At 42.4% G+C, this 16,306-nt stretch overlaps 1 protein-coding gene across 11 annotated transcripts in view; it reads right to left on the bottom strand.

Moving 5' to 3' along the window:
- FARS2 (phenylalanyl-tRNA synthetase 2, mitochondrial) overlaps positions 1–16,306 on the bottom strand; it is a 529,842-nt gene that overhangs the window by 94,376 nt on the left and 419,160 nt on the right. The window contains exon 10 of one of the 11 annotated variants that reach the window (XM_045066962.1): positions 14,639–15,010. The exons of the other annotated variants lie outside the window; for them this stretch is intronic. Coding sequence (XP_044922897.1) covers positions 14,977–15,010 — 34 coding nt within the window. The 3' untranslated portion in view covers positions 14,639–14,976. Of the gene's footprint in view, positions 1–14,638; positions 15,011–16,306 lie in introns of those variants that run through there. 11 annotated transcript variants of the gene reach the window in all.

Here is a 16,306-nt window from a genome sequence, read left to right as displayed (position 1 = left end):
GCAGTTAATTTAATTTTTTCTTTTTCATTTTTTTTTTTTTTCTCGCCTTCGGGTAAAATTTTTTTAACTGTTACCTTTTTCTTTTTTAACGATTTTTTACTAGTTTATCTAATATATATATATTTTTTTACATTTTTCTTAGGTGTTTTCTTTTTTTAAAAATTCTTTTCTTTTCTTTTTCTTTTCTTTTTTTTTTTTTTTTTCTTTCTTCCTTTTTGAACCTCTTTTTATCCCCTTTCTCCCCACTCACGATTTTGGATCTCTTCTAATTTGGTTAAAGCATATTTTCCTGGGGTTGTTGCCACCCTTTTAGTATTTTACTTGCCACTTCATTTACTCTTATCTGGACAAAATGACAAGACGTAAAAATTCAACACAAAAAAAAAGAACAAGAGGCAGTACCAAAGGCTAGGGACCTAATCAATACAGACATCGGTAATATGTCAGATCTAGAGTTCAGAATGACAATTCTCAAGGTTCTAGCTGGGCTCGAAAAAGGCATGGAAGATATTAGAGAAACCCTCTCGAGAGATATAAAAGCCCTTTCTGGAGAAATAAAAGAACTAAAATCTAACCAAGGTGAAATCAAAAAAGCTATTAATGAGGTGCAATCAAAAATGGAGGCTCTAACTGCTAGGATAAATGAGGCAGAAGAAAGAATTAGTGATATAGAAGACCAAATGACAGAGAATAAAGAAGCTGAGCAAAAGAGGGACAAACAGCTACTGGACCACGAGGGGAGAATTCGAGAGATAAGTGACACCATAAGACGAAACAACATTAGAATAATTGGGATTCCAGAAGAAGAGGAAAGTGAGAGGGGAGCAGAAGGTATACTGGAGAGAATTATTGGGGAGAATTTCCCCAATATGGCAAAGGGAACGAGCATCAAAATTCAGGAAGTTCAGAGAATGCCCCTCAAAATAAATAAGAATAGGCCCACACCCCGTCACCTAATAGTAAAATTTACAAGTCTCAATGACAAAGAGAAAATCCTGAAAGCAGCCCGGGAAAAGAAGTCTGTAACATACAATGGTAAAAATATTAGATTGGCAGCTGACTTATCCACAGAGACCTGGCAGGCCAGAAAGAGCTGGCATGATATTTTCAGAGCACTAAACGAGAAAAACATGCAGCCAAGAATACTATATCCAGCTAGGCTATCATTGAAAATAGAAGGAGAGATTAAAAGCTTCCAGGACAAACAACAACTGAAAGAATTTGCAAATACCAAACCAGCTCTACAGGAAATCTTGAAAGGGGTCCTCTAAGCAAAGAGAGAGCCTACAAGTGGTAGATCAGAAAGGAACAGAGACCATATACAGTAACAGTCACCTTACAGGCAATACAATGGCACTAAATTCATATCTCTCAATAGTTACCCCCTGAATGTGAATGGGCTAAATGCCCCTGTCAAAAGACACAGGGTATCAGAATGGATAAAAAAAACAAAACCCATCTATATGTTGCCTCCAAGAAACACATTTTAAGCCCGAAGACACCTCCAGATTTAAAGTGAGGGGGTGGAAAAGAATTTACCATGCTAATGGACATCAGAAGAAAGCAGGAGTGGCAATCCTTATATCAGATCAATTAGATTTTAAGCCAAAGACTATAATAAGAGATGAGGAAGGACACTATATCATACTCAAAGGGTCTGTCCAACAAGAAGATTTAACAATTTTAAATATCTATGCCCCCAATGTGGGAGCAGCCAACTATATAAACCAATTAATAACAAAATCAAAGAAACACATAAACAATAATACAATAATAGTAGGGGACTTTAATACTCCCCTCACTGAAATGGACAGGTCATCCAAGCAAAAGATCAGCAAGGAAATAAAGGCCTTAAATGACACACTGGACCAGATGGACATCACAGATATATTCAGAATATTTCATCCCAAAGCAACAGAATACACATTCTTCTCTAGTGCACATGGAACATTCTCCAGAATAGATCACATCCTCGGTCCTAAATCAGGACTCAACCGGTATCAAAAGATTGGGATCATTCCCTGCATATTTTCAGACCACAATGCTCTAAAGCTAGAACTCAACCACAAAAGGAAGTTTGGAAAGAACCCAAATACATGGAGACTAAACAGTATCCTTCTAAAGAATGAATGGGTCAACCGGGAAATTAAAGAAGAATTGAAAAAAATCATGGAAACAAATGATAATGAAAATACAACGGTTCAAAATCTGTGGGACACAACAAAGGCAGTCCTGAGAGGAAAATATATAGCGGTACAAGCCTTTCTCAAGAAACAAGAAAGGTCTCAGGTACACAACCTAACCCTACACCTAAAGGAGCTGGAGAAAGAACAAGAAAGAAACCCTAAGCCCAGCAGGAGAAGAGAAATCATAAAGATCAGAGCAGAAATCAATGAAATAGAAACCAAAAAACACAATAGAACAAATCAACGAAACTAGGAGCTGGTTCTTTGAAAGAATTAATAAAATTGATAAACCCCTGGCCCGACTTATCAAAAAGAAAAGAGAAAGGACCCAAATAAATAAAATCATGAATGAAAGAGGAGAGATCACAACTAACACCAAAGAAATACAAACTATTATAAGAACATACTATGAGCAACTCTACGGCAATAAATTTGACAATCTGGAAGAAATGGATGCATTCCTAGAAACATATAAACTACCACAACTGAACCAGGAAGAAATAGAAAGCCTGAACAGACCCATAACCAGTAAGGAGATTGAAACAGTCATTAAAAATCTCCAAACAAACAAAAGCCCAGGGCCAGACGGCTTCCCAGGGGAATTCTACCAAACATTTAAAGAAGAACTAATTCCTATTCTCCTGAAACTGTTCCAAAAAATAGAAATGGAAGGAAAACTTCCAAACTCATTTTATGAGGCCAGCATCACCTTGATCCCAAAACCAGACAAGGATCCCACCAAAAAAGAGAGCTATAGACCGATATCTTTGATGAACACAGATGCGAAAATACTCAACAAAATACTAGCCAATAGGATTCAACAGTACATTAAAAAGATTATTCACCACGACCAAGTGGGATTTATTCCAGGGCTGCAAGGTTGGTTCAACATCCGCAAATCAGTCAATGTGATACAACACATCAATAAAAGAAAGAACAAGAACCATATGATACTCTCAATAGATGCTGAAAAAGCATTTGACAAAGTACAGCATCCCTTCCTGATCAAAACTCTTCAAAGTGTAGGGATAGAGGGCACATACCTCAATATCATCAAAGCCATCTATGAAAAACCCACCGCAAATATCATTCTCAATGGAGAAAAACTGAAAGCTTTTCTGCTAAGGTCAGGAACACGGCAGGGATGTCCGTTATCACCACTGCTATTCAACATAGTACTAGAGGTCCTAGCCTCAGCAATCAGACAACAAAAGGAAATTAAAGGCATCCAAATCGGCAAAGAAGAAGTCAAATTATCACTCTTCGCAGATGATATGATACTATATGTGGAAAACCCAAAAGACTCCACTCCAAAACTGCTAGAACTTATACAGGAATTCAGTAAAGTGTCAGGATATAAAATCAATGCACAGAAATCAGTTGCATTTCTCTACACCAACAGCAAGACAGAAGAAAGAGATATTAAGGAGTCAATCCCATTTACAATTGCATCCAAAACCATAAGATACCTAGGAATAAACCTAACCAAAGAGACACAGAATCTATACTCAGAAAACTATAAAGTACTCATGAAAGAAATTGAGGAAGACACAAAGAAATGGAAAAATGTTCCATGCTCCTGGATTGGAAGAATAAATATTGTGAAAATGTCTATGCTACCTAAAGCAATCTACACATTTAATGCAATTCCTATCAAAGTACCATCCATCTTTTTCAAAGAAATGGAACAAATAATTCTAAAATTTATATGGAACCAGAAAAGACCTCGAATAGCCAAAGGGATATTGAAAAAGAAAGCCAACGTTGGTGGCATCACAATTCCGGACTTCAAGCTCTATTACAAAGCTGTCATCATCAAGACAGCATGGTACTGGCACAAAAACAGACACATAGATCAATGGAACAGAATAGAGAGCCCAGAAATAGACCCTCAAATCTATGGTCAACTAATCTTCGACAAAGCAGGAAAGAATGTCCAATGGAAAAAAGACAGCCTCTTCAATAAATGGTGCTGGGAAAATTGGACAGCCACATGCAGAAAAATGAAATTGGACCATTTCCTTACACCACACACAAAAATAGACTCAAAATGGATGAAGGACCTCAATGTACGAAAGGAATCCATCAAAATCCTTGAGGAGAACACGGGCAGCAACCTCTTCGACCTCTGCCGCAGCAACATCTTCCTAGGAACAACGCAAAAGGCAAGGGAAGCAAGGGAAAAAATGAACTACTGGGATTTCATCAAGATCAAAAGCTTTTGCACAGCAAAGGAAACAGTTAACAAAATCAAAAGACAACTGACAGAATGGGAGAAGATATTTGCAAACGACATATCAGATAAAGGACTAGTGTCCAGAATCTATAAAGAACTTAGCAAACTCAACACCCAAAGAACAAATAATCCAATCACGAAATGGGCAGAAGACATGAACAGACATTTCTGCAAAGAAGACATCCAGATGGCGAACAGACACATGAAAAAGTGCTCCATATCACTCGGCATCAGGGAAATACAAATCAAAACCACAATGAGATATCACCTCACACCAGTCAGAATGGCTAAAATCAACAAGTCAGGAAATGACAGATGCTGGCGAGGATGCGGAGAAAGGGCAACCCTCCTACACTGTTGGTGGGAATGCAAGCTGGTGCAGCCACTCTGGAAAACAGCATGGAGGTTCCTCAAAATGTTGAAATTAGAACTGCCCTATGACCCAGCAATTGCACTATTGGGTATTTACCCTAAAGATACAAATGTAGTGGTCCAAAGGGACACATGCACCCGAATGTTTATAGCAGCAATGTCCACAATAGCCAAACTATGGAAAGAACCTAGATGTCCATCAACAGATGAATGGATCAAGAAGATGTGGTATATATACACAATGGAATACTATGCAGCCATCAAAAGAAATGAAATCTTGCCATTTGCAACAACATGGATGGAACTAGAGCGTATCATGCTTAGCGAAATAAGTCAAGCAGAGAAAGACAACTATCATATGATCTCCCTGATATGAGGAAGTGGTGATGCAACATGGAGGCTTAAGTGGGTAGAAGAAGAATAAATGAAACAAGATGGGATTGGGAGGGAGACAAACCATAAGTGACTCTTGATCTCACAAAACAAACTGAGGTTGCCGGGGGGAGGGGGTTTGGGAGAAGGGGGTGGGATTATGGACATTGGGGAGGGTATGTGATTTGGTGAGTGCTGTGAAGTGTGTAAGCCTGGTGATTCACAGACCTGTACCCCAGGGGATAAAAATATATGTTTATAAAAAATAAAAAATTAAAAAAAAAAAAAAAAAAAAAGAAAATGTAAAAGTTTAAAATAAAAAGTGAGTATTTTTTGTTTCAAAAAAAAAAAAAAAAAAAAACACGAAATTGGGCGTCAGTGCTGTGCATGCTAATGAGAAATCATGTTTACTTATCCATTAAAGCAGGATCTTCCTCAGTAGCATTTGGTTAGGGGAACAGTCTGTGTTTCTGAAAGTACCTACGAGTCATAACAACTTGTTCAAACTGCCATTCCTTATAAAATATTCCAATATTCTATACTTCATTTATTCTGAATAATCTCCCCATTTAAAAAATTCTCACTTATCCACTCATCCCTTATGCATTTATTATGCATCGGTTGTGGGCTGAGTACTGGTCTCTGCTTTCCAGAAGCTAAAAGCTGAGGAGACTCAGCCCTGTAAACAGACGACTTCCTGCAGGAACATCTCTGCGATGATTAGTGAGGTGCGCTGCCTGTTCCTTATAAGTCAATTTGCTTGCTATTGATTTATGTGATTCCAGAAGGAGAACCTAACTATGACTTGACGGATAACCAGACTGCCTGTGGGCGGTGCTGGCCACTGGACGCCCTGCCTACATGAGTTCATCTGGGGCACAGTCTATGTTACCCCTATTTCTGTGTGCATGCTATTAACACACCGTGTTTAATTGGTATATGTGATCTCTGAAGCTTCGTGTTTTTCTATCTTGCCTTATTCTACAAAGGACTTCAAGAGGCTCACAAAAGAAAATGTATAATAAAAGCATGCTTGGATACGAATGAAAATGAGGACTGAATACAAGGGGTGGGATGTTGCTGATACCTCTTAGAGCCAGCCTCACTTCTGCCCACCCTGTCCCTGTGTCCCCTCAAAGGCTGGGAACCGTGGGGGTGGATGGAGAGCCCTGCAGGTGTGGGTCGAAAAGGAGGCGGAAGTGTGCTAGCTCAGAGCCACTCGGCCTGCATCAGCCCTGGGGGCTGCGGGCGCTCACAGCTAGCGAGGTGTCACTCTGGAAAGCCCCCTGCTCTGTTTTGCTGTCCCCTGAGTCTCTGAAGCACCGTGTGGGGCAGAACTCAGAAAGTCCAGAATTGCAGCTGAAAGACCGTCCACCAGCACCACCACCTCTCTCCTCACACAGCACCGTACGGGGAGGGCACATTTGCGGTAGACAGGGAAGTTAACCGTCCGGGATGACTCTTTTTAAGCAAAATGGGAATTAACATTTAACATTGGTTTGTTTGTTTCAGGTCTTGTGCTAGGTGCCTTAGATTTAATATTTAAACACAACTCTCTTGAAAACACTATGCAGTGACTGTTAGGATCCCTATTTTTACAAGTGGAAACCCTGAAGCCCAGAGAAGTTCAGTAACTTGGTCAAGGCAGAGAGTACCTAGAAGGTAAAATCAGGATTCGGACTTGGATATGTCTTTGAAGCCATACATTTTTGCTTCAGCTGTTTCTAAATGACGAATAAAAGATGAAAAGTTTTGCCTGAATCAAGCAGTAAAAGCTACCTCAAAAATCAATTCATTTAGTTCAGTTTTGGGGGTTCTTTTCCCGCTGATCTCTCTATCTGCCGGAAACAATCAATCGACCGGCTGCTTCGGTATCGTACAGACATCTGGGTAAGTCACTCCCAGGCTGCAACTGGTGCGGCGTCATTAACATTAGCTGCCGATGCCCAACAGGATGAGAGCGAGCATAAATTAAATATTTGCTAATGTGGCTGCGTATCAAATTCAAATAAAACAGGAAATAAAGTCCATCTTATATACAAGTCATCACCATTTAGAAGTGAAATTCAACAGAACTGAAGCTACTGAGCCCTACATCATCCCTTGGGGGAAAAAAAAGCCAAATTTAAAAAACCTCTCATCTGTTTTCAGACCAACTATTTTTTGTCAGTGTACAGAGACTTCTGAAGGAGTGGGGCCGAGGAACAGCGGAGAGAAACTCTCTGATGGCGAGCATGAAAGCGGCGTGTGCCAGGAAACAATAAAGCAGGGGACTGGAGACAAAGCTCAGCAGCTCAGGAAACTCACACACCACAGGCATAATTCCTCATCAGTGTCGGAAAGAGCTTCTCTTGCTCGAGGAGGTGGTCACCAGCAGCCAACACAGTTGAAGAAGAGAGAGCATCTGTCTTCATCAACCCACAAAAGTTAAGGTGCATTTACCTACTGTAAACACAGACAAGAAGAAAATGCAAACTAAACGTGGCTGATGACTTCGCCTCTCCTCGCTGGGTCTCCATTTCCCCGTTTGTAAAATAACAGATTCGAACAGATCTAAGGGGTCATCTGGTTCTGACATCCTATTAATTCTATGGATTCAGCTGCTGGCTCTGTGACTGGTACTGACTATTTTTCAGGGGCTATCTTTAAAATCAAAAGATCCCTCCTCCTTCTTCTCCCCAGATTTTGGTTTTGGTGGTCACGATCTTAATTGCAGTTTGATTATTTTTGTCTGTTTTTGTATCTTCAGTGTCTAGCACTGCATATGTATAATATGTGGCAAATCTCCATCAGGCATTAAATATTGATTAAATTTTTGCCCTTTCCACCAGCAAGCAGCCTGGAGCTCCCGGTACTGTCCAGGGGAAGACTCAGCACTGTCCTGGCCCACTTGGGCGGGCTGCTGTCTTGTTAGGAAAAGAGCACTCACGGAGCATTTGCACTGGCATGTCGTCCAACTCAACGCGCATTCCAGGACCCGCAGTGGCTGTTAACCAGCAAGTGTTTCCTGAGCACATTCATGTGCTTCGCTCTTTCTCGCTCTTCCAACAAATCGCTGCCACTTAGGACGAACGTGTTAAGTTAGTAGAGGGAGTTATGGCATTCCTCTCTGCATACCCCACCATGCCTACTTCAGAGCATAACACATGCGAGGTACCCGGGATCTGGGGGTTAACTGAGTTCAGTGATTCAATCATCACCAGAGCCTTTTCAAGTACAGCATCCTTGACCTTCTATGGCTATGAACCTGCCTTTCCACCTCTGGGTCCTACCAGGGGGCCGGATGCACCACTCCTTTTTGGGTCTCTTCAATGTCAATGCCTCTACAATTACAGCCACATCTTTCTAGATCCCTCACGACACCCTGCCATGTCACCATCTCCTTCTGTTCCGAAGGGTGGGGCTGCCATAGGCAGAAACAGGAAGCTCTCTCCTTCTGCTGAGTTGTCACCCTGCAGCTGGCTAGTCACTAGCTTTTCCTTTACCACTTGAATTCTGCCAGGGCCTGTTTTGTGAAAGAATTAAAAAGGCAATACTACATAGTTACACTTCAAAGGAAGTAGTTAAAAGAAAGAAGCACAATTTCCATTATCTTTCCAAATGGCTAAACACATTTTAGTCCCTTACGTTTCCAAAACTGTTTATAATGTACTTTTCTCTATTCTAGGTCACTAAAATGCCTGTCCAGGGCTGCATGTTTCTGGTTCAGACATCCTAATAGGAGGGGGAAATGAATACAACGGAAACATAAAGCTTAAAGCCTTATTATCAAGCAGACAGAAACCACCACGGACGCACAAATCCACGCCCCTGTGTCTCAGGAGTGTGTGAGTACGAAGTCTCCACGAAATTCTTTCCGCTTTGAAGACAAGCTGCATTATGGTCCCAGCATACCTGCCCAGTCAGCATTCTCTGTGCATTCTCGAAGCTGGGCCCCATGGGCTCAAGCAACACGGCCTCCTATCCCTCTGCCCATCTCCTCCACTGCCATCTGTCAGCTGAGGTGCCAGATAGTAAGGCTGAGAGGGTCCTCAAGGTCAGCCATCAGTCAGAAACTTAGCCCGCTGAATCTCAGGGTGAGCATTGTCTTATGTGACCACCCAGCTTCTGCTCAAACACATTCTTGGTCCTTCTTAGACAGCCCCCGTCATTAGAAAGCTGCTTGTATGGAGCTGAGATCAATCTCTCGTACTTTTTCCTACTGATCTTAGTCCAGTAAACTTAGAAGTGTATTCCCTCTTCATTATGGATTGTCTCTTTAAAACAACATAAATAAAACAAAAAGCCAGTATCATCATATACAAAGGGATACAGAAAAGTAGGTCAAGAGAACTGGCAGGACCAAACTGACAGAGAGGTGTCTGTGGGAAGCCAGTTAAAAAGCAGTGAAAATGTCCAACTGCCCTTGAACAACAAGGGGATAGACCCTTGGGAATCTCCAGAGATCATAGTTATAAAATTCAACAAGTGTATAATATAATAAGTGTCTGCTCTGAGGAAGAACCCACATTAGTGCTAAAGGGACAGAGATGAGGTTCCCATCCTCAACATCTCATGTTCTACCAAGAGAAGCAGACAAGTCCAGAGCTAAACATAATACAATGTCCCTCATTCAAAGAATCTACAGCCATGGAATTAAGGGTTACTTTGTGATTTTCAGATGATGCTTTTTAGGAATTAATATTCATTTAAAAGAGAAGTGGGGGAAATCAGTTTGGGGCTGTGGATATGCCAGGGAAATCACTGGTGGAAGACCCAGGAGACACATGCAGACTCTCGGGCTCACGAATCCATGACTGGGGCTTGGGGGCTCATTTGCCAGGTGAGAGGTGATGCCCTTGGTTCCCCAGTGTGGCCCTCTGTGCAATGCTGGTGGTCTCGAGCACCAGCTCAGCCTAGACAACCTTTCTCAGTGGGACTGAGTTGAAGGAGCCTACTTGGCTCTTAGCCACTCTGGTATCTTTGATTTCCAGCTCTTTCTCTCCTCTTCCAGTGCAGGAGAGTTTCTATTTTCAGTATGAAATTAGCATAGAGATGAAGCCATTTCAGGGGACATACAGTGACTTGACATAGCAGACATTACGTTTTTCATTTCTAAAATGAAAAAGTTTCCCTTTTTCTTTAGAATCCCAAGACTGCCACTTAATTTGTGTTCGGTCTGCACTTCCACGGCTGAGCTGTCAGCAGTGGGTCCCGCTGAGGAAGGCTGAGGAAGGTGGAGGAAGACGGTAGCTCTGGGCTGGGAACAAAGCCATGTTCCCGCAGGGACCTGTGAGCACCTGCAGGGCATATGGTGCTGGCAGCACGTGGACAGCTCGTCCTGTGTGCCCCCAGCAGACACACTGACATGGCCCAGGAGCAAACAACAGCAGTGCTGGGGTCATCTTTTCTCCAGATCTATAGGGCAGGACCTGGTCCAAATTCACTCCAGATCTGTCTCTGGCTTCCCTCACATCATGTCCGAGACATCTTCACCGTCCTTTACGACAGGATTACTTGTCACCTCTCTTCCTACTGGAACAAATTTTCTGAGTCACTGGGCTGGGACGAATGACAAATTTGCCATGGAACTAGCCCCGCCCCTTCTTCCACACTAGGTTTTGTCTTTTTTTAGGTTTTCTCACATCCCTCTTGTCTGCTCTTTTAAGCTCTTAAGTTCTCTCCACTTTTTCGTTAGTGGGTTGCTTCTGATCTCATTGGAAAACATTCTCTGAATCATTAACAATACAAGACGCTATAGAAAGCTGTCTGCTGGTGGGCCCAAAGGCAATCTCTCTTCAATGTCAATGTCAGAGCTTTTCAATTAAGAGAGCAGAGTGGCTCTGAATAACACTGGATCTTTACAGCAAATGATTCCATCCAAACAGACTTAGGAAGAACATTTTCTAGAAAGTTCAATCATCTGATTCCTCTGCTACATAATTTAAAAGAGCTGAAAAGGTATGTTTCTTATCTGTACCAGGCTGGCTGGAGCTATTCCCTGTCTCTGAGAGCCATGTGGGGCCCCCTGGGAGGGTGTCTTTAAAACAAAGGGAATAAATACTGCAGATTGCATATATGAGCAATGACAAATTAAGATTGATAATACACAATCTTATTACTAGAGGTCATATTAATTGAGACACTGAAAAACTGGGCCTACAGTAACCTAATTTCAAAGCTGCATGTGATGAAAACGAAGTGTCTCCTACACAGAACCGCCAACAAGAGGAGGCGGCAGAAGATAAGAGACTTCGGAAGCACATTCTAGTATCTACAATAACAGCTAGACTCTATTTTTTAAGAAGGCTTTATTTATTTATTCGAGAGAAGACAGAACATGTGAGCCTGAGTCGGTGGTGGGGAGGGACAAACGGAAAGGAGGAGGCGTGGAGGAGCGGGAGAGGCGACTCTCCACCGAGCAGGGGGCCTAATGCCGGACTCCGTCCCAGGACCCGAGGCTCAGGACCTGAGCTGAAGGCAGATGCCTAACCACGGAGCCACCCAGGCGCCCCACAGCTAGAGTCTATTAAGTGCTTATGACGTGTCAGGCATCGTTTTAGGTGAATTAACTCTTTCAGTCCTTATAATAATCACACGAGATGGGTAGCATTAGGCTTTTTTTATACAGAAGTAAAAAGGGAGCACAAAGAAGTTATAACCTGCCCAGGGGCACACGTGGCCAACATTCAGACTTAGCCAGTCTCCCCTGAGGATCTCCCCTTTGACCACTGCCATGCCAGTTACACATTGCTAGCTTCTCACGAAAGAACCTGGAAAGTTAACTAATTAGCATTCCTTTATTAGAATCGTGATTTTGACTAATAGCTAAAAGTAGAATTATGTGTCTTGACACATGTTTGAACTAACCTAAACACACTTGCTCCTAAAGCAGTTCAAACAGTAAAGGCCAGAGGAGGCAGCACCAAGTTCTGGAAGCTGGCAGTGCGGCTAACTACTTGCACGTGGCTGCCGGCGTGCGGGTAACACAGAGCACACAGGTGTTATGACGATGATTGTCATATTTCATAAATTACATTCTGCTATTCACAGGGAAGTCCCTGCAAAACTAAAGTAATAATATGCATATAGAACAGCAGCAATAACACTGTAAGCAACGGGGACACGTAACAAATGAAACATACGGTCTGTAATAAAGAGCCGGGAGAAGAAGAGAATATTGAGGGGGAAAAATGTTGTGAATTTAAAAACATCTTGAGGCAGGATAACCCATGGTAAGAAGTTTGTAAAAAATTACAGTGGCCTGGGTCCATGTCAAACGTAGCCCAACTAGGAAATCTAAGCAGAACAATAAGAACGTTTTTCCTTTCTTCAATGTAAAATAGCTTTCTGTCCAGCTGAACACGCTAACTTCAAGAGATCAGTTCGGCAAAAGGCTTCCCAAAGAAGGAAGGAGGCTGGGTTGGCCTGTGTCGGCAATGTGAGACCTGTAGGAAGGCTCTGGAGAGCAGCTCACTCACCCCCGTTCACGGCACCCGGCACACACAGCCTGGCTTCTCCACTCCGCCAGGCTATTTCAAATGTTCTCCATTATCCTCAAACCACCCTGACCTGACCACTTCCTCATTCATCTTCAAGAAAGCCCTCCCACTTACATCACAGAGCAAAGAGAAGCCACTCAGGTGGGAACTCCAGCAATTTCTAATTGCTGAATTGAGAAGTCGGTGGTATCTGTCTCTCCTTTCCAAGGTCAACTCTGTTCACCTCCTTCACTCAGCTTTGGGTACCATGAGGTCCTGCCTTTTCTCAAGAACAATGCACCACTCGGTATCCCCCTTTTCTCTTCTTCCTGCATATAATCATTCTCTCCTTCTCTACCGGATCTTTCTATTGACTTTCTAATAGACTCTATTTCTTAGAGGAGTTTTGGGTTCACAGTAAAATGGCGAGGTAGGCGCAGAGATTTCCCATATACTCCTTGCTCCCCACAATCAGCGCCCCCTGGCAGAGGCTACATTTGTTACAACAGAGCACCCTACACTGACACATCCTTCTCACCTAAATCCATACTTTATATTGGGGTTCAACCCTGGTGTTTTTCTGTTAACTTCTAAACACACTGAGGTTTACTACTTTCTTCCAGAACTTTCCTTGACCTGTGCAACCCCTCCAACTACAACCTTGCCTCTCTGCTCCCCTCTTGAGTTGTCTCTACTCACCGTTTCCGTTTCCTCTCATCCTACCTTTTCCTCAATCCACTTTAACTTTGCCTCTACCTCCCCAGAGTGCTCATTTTCACTAACTTCACCAAAGACTCCTGTGTAAGCCTAAATACAATGACCTTTTGTTAGTCATTAGTCTTCTGATGTGTTGCGGTATGTTGGCTACCCTCATTACCTTGAAATGTACACATCCCTTGGCTTCCACAACCCACATGCCCTGGCTCTCTCACTTCTCCAGCTCTGCCTATTCCTCTTCAGGTTTGTTAACTTATACCTGGTCACTGAATGTCTGAGTTCCCTCCAGATTCACCCGAAGTCCCTTGTTATCCTCACTCCAGTCTTCTAGTCAGTCTTCTCCACACCCTCAGTATCAATTATATCCTAAATGAAGATTATACCCACAAATGTATATTCTAGTCCCCATGTCTCCTGGGTCCAGACTATTTCAAACTACCTGTGCAACATGTTTACCTCAGCATCTCAGGTGAACTTCAAGGTCGATGTGTTCAAACCTAAATCTTGACTGCTGATGTCCATTTTATCAACAAATGGCAACACTGTCTGTCCAGTTCCGTAAGTCAGACACTTGGTGTCATCTATTATGTGTCCTCATAGTCAATGAAGTAGCAAATTCCGGAAATTTTAGTATTCATGTTGGGCTCTGTTCCCTTCCCTCACCCCCTTGGCCATAACCATAGTCCCAGCTACCATCCCCTCTAGTGTAGCTCTGGCAATAACCTCATCTTGGTCCGGTGGCCCTACTTTCCCCTTCCAATCTATTCTCCACAGAGTGGCCAGAAAACGTCTTTTTGCAAAGCAAATCAAATCATGTAAAATGGCTTTGTTTAAAACATTTTGGGGCTTCCTGTCACTTTTGATAAAGTGAGACATCTCTACACAGGCAATAAGGCTTAGCATGGTCTGGCTGTACCTACTTCCACTGCCTCGTTATCACATTTCCCCTTTTGTTCAGCTATACTGGCCTTCTTACTGGGTCCCTGATGCATCATGTTTTTCCTGCCAGACCCTTGCCGGCACTGTTCCTCAGCTTTGAATGTTCTTTTCTTTCCCACCTCACACGCAACCTTGATCCCAGTGTTTAGCTATTCTTAAAACACCATACTGATAACACTTAACCAAGTTGTCATTTCACATTTACATGTAATTTTTATTAAGATTTTATTTATTTATTTATTTGACAGGGAGAGAGGGAACACAAGCAGGGGGAGTGGGAGAGGAAGAAGCAGGCTTCCCGATGAGCAGGGCTCAATCCCAGGACCCTGGGATCATGACCTGAGCTGAAGGCAGATGCTTAACAACCGAGTCAACCAGGCATCCACATTTATATGTAATTTTATAATTTAGTTTCTCCATCTAGTCTCAACTGGAAGCTCTTCACAAATATCAGGCCTGTCTGTTTTTGCTTTCTATTGTAACTACAGTGCCTGGCACACAGTAGACATTTAGGTGAATGATACTTAGGTGAAATACATAATGAAGGAACGGACCACTGAATGAAGGTGGTAACCACGCTGTGACGGAGGGAGTGCAGGATTGGTAAGTGGCATTCTCTTTGTAGAGTGGGGTGAAGAAGGAAGGCGGCTGCTTCGTTCTGGAGCAAGAGCGAGGTCTACCAGCAAGACCTCTTTCAGAAATGACACATTCTGGACACGTTCCTCAACCTAAGAGGAAGGAAAGGGAAAGAAGGAAGAGAGAGAAGATAGGAAAGCAAGGTTTCCAACCCATTTAAAAATGTAATTGCCCCTGAGAAGATACATTTTAAAATTCATTCTAGTAACTAACACATGAAATATCTGTGAAAGCCTTAGGAGGATTTAGCAGGACTGAAACGGTCTTCAGTGCACCTGTCATATTTGTGTCACAGTTCTTTTAACATATCTTTGTACGTTATTCTTTATATGCCTGTCTCCTTCAACTGGATTAGAAATTACTGGAAGCCAAGGACTATGATTTTCTTTCCCAATTATGTAGCACTGAAGTGACCCTGGTGTCCGGCATAGCTTAGGCACTCATGAGTGTGTATGTGTGTGTTTTAAGGTTTTATTTATTTATTCATTGAGAGAGAGAGAGAGCGCGCAACTGAGAGCCAGCATAGGGGAAGGGCAGAAGGAGAGAGAGAATCTCAAGCAAGCTCTGTGCTGGGCATGGAGCCTGACTTGGGGCTTGATTTCACAACCTTGAGATCATGACATGGGCCGAAACCAAGAGTGAGATGCTCAACCAGCTGAGCCATCCAGGTGCCTCTCCTAGTGTTTTTTGATGGAGGATTCAGATAGAAAAAGAAGGAATTGGATAAATGTAAAGATAGGCATCAAAAACAAGCTGCCTGGTTTACAACTGTGTAGATGGGTTAAAACAGTATCTGCCAAACAAGTACATCACCCTGACATGGGGCACTCCAGTGTAGGGGAATGAGCAGTGGGCTGAAAAGCAGAAGATAATTCTGTAATTATCTATTCACCTGACCATCACCTCTCTAAATTGTGAGTTCGTCAAGAGATGGCAGGCCTTTTGGTCTTTATGTAGTGTAAATGTGATTCTCTTCTCAATCCCCTTAATTTAGTTACCAGATGAATCAAAATCAAGTCGCAGATCTCTAACTAGCAGATTAGTCTTGGCTAGAAAAGTCTTGTCTCTCTGGGTTTAGGAATCTCCACAGTAAAATGACACAGTAGGAGAATATGCTCTTCAAGATCCTTCTCTCAGGTCTCACATTTGATGAATATATAATTAAACACCCAAACAGGCAGAGAGAAAAGCTGGGCAAAGCCAAGGACTAAGCAATCGTACTAAGTACAATAAGTCACATGTGACTATGAGAAATCTCCCATAAGGCTAATCGTAACAGGTATTGCTAACAAGGATCACAATAAAGGAGCAACTGTAGTCCAATATTGGCAATTTGCATAAAAATCGCTCAATATATTGCAAAATATTATAGGGAACAATTATAAAAC

This window comes from Mustela putorius, unplaced genomic scaffold (assembly GCF_011764305.1).
Source record: "Mustela putorius furo isolate JIRA1106 unplaced genomic scaffold, ASM1176430v1.1 tig00003870_pilon_pilon_pilon, whole genome shotgun sequence".
NCBI lineage: Eukaryota > Metazoa > Chordata > Mammalia > Carnivora > Mustelidae > Mustela > Mustela putorius.
The sequence above is the reverse complement of the archived record's forward strand: the minus strand, read 5'-3'. Positions and strand labels throughout refer to the sequence as shown.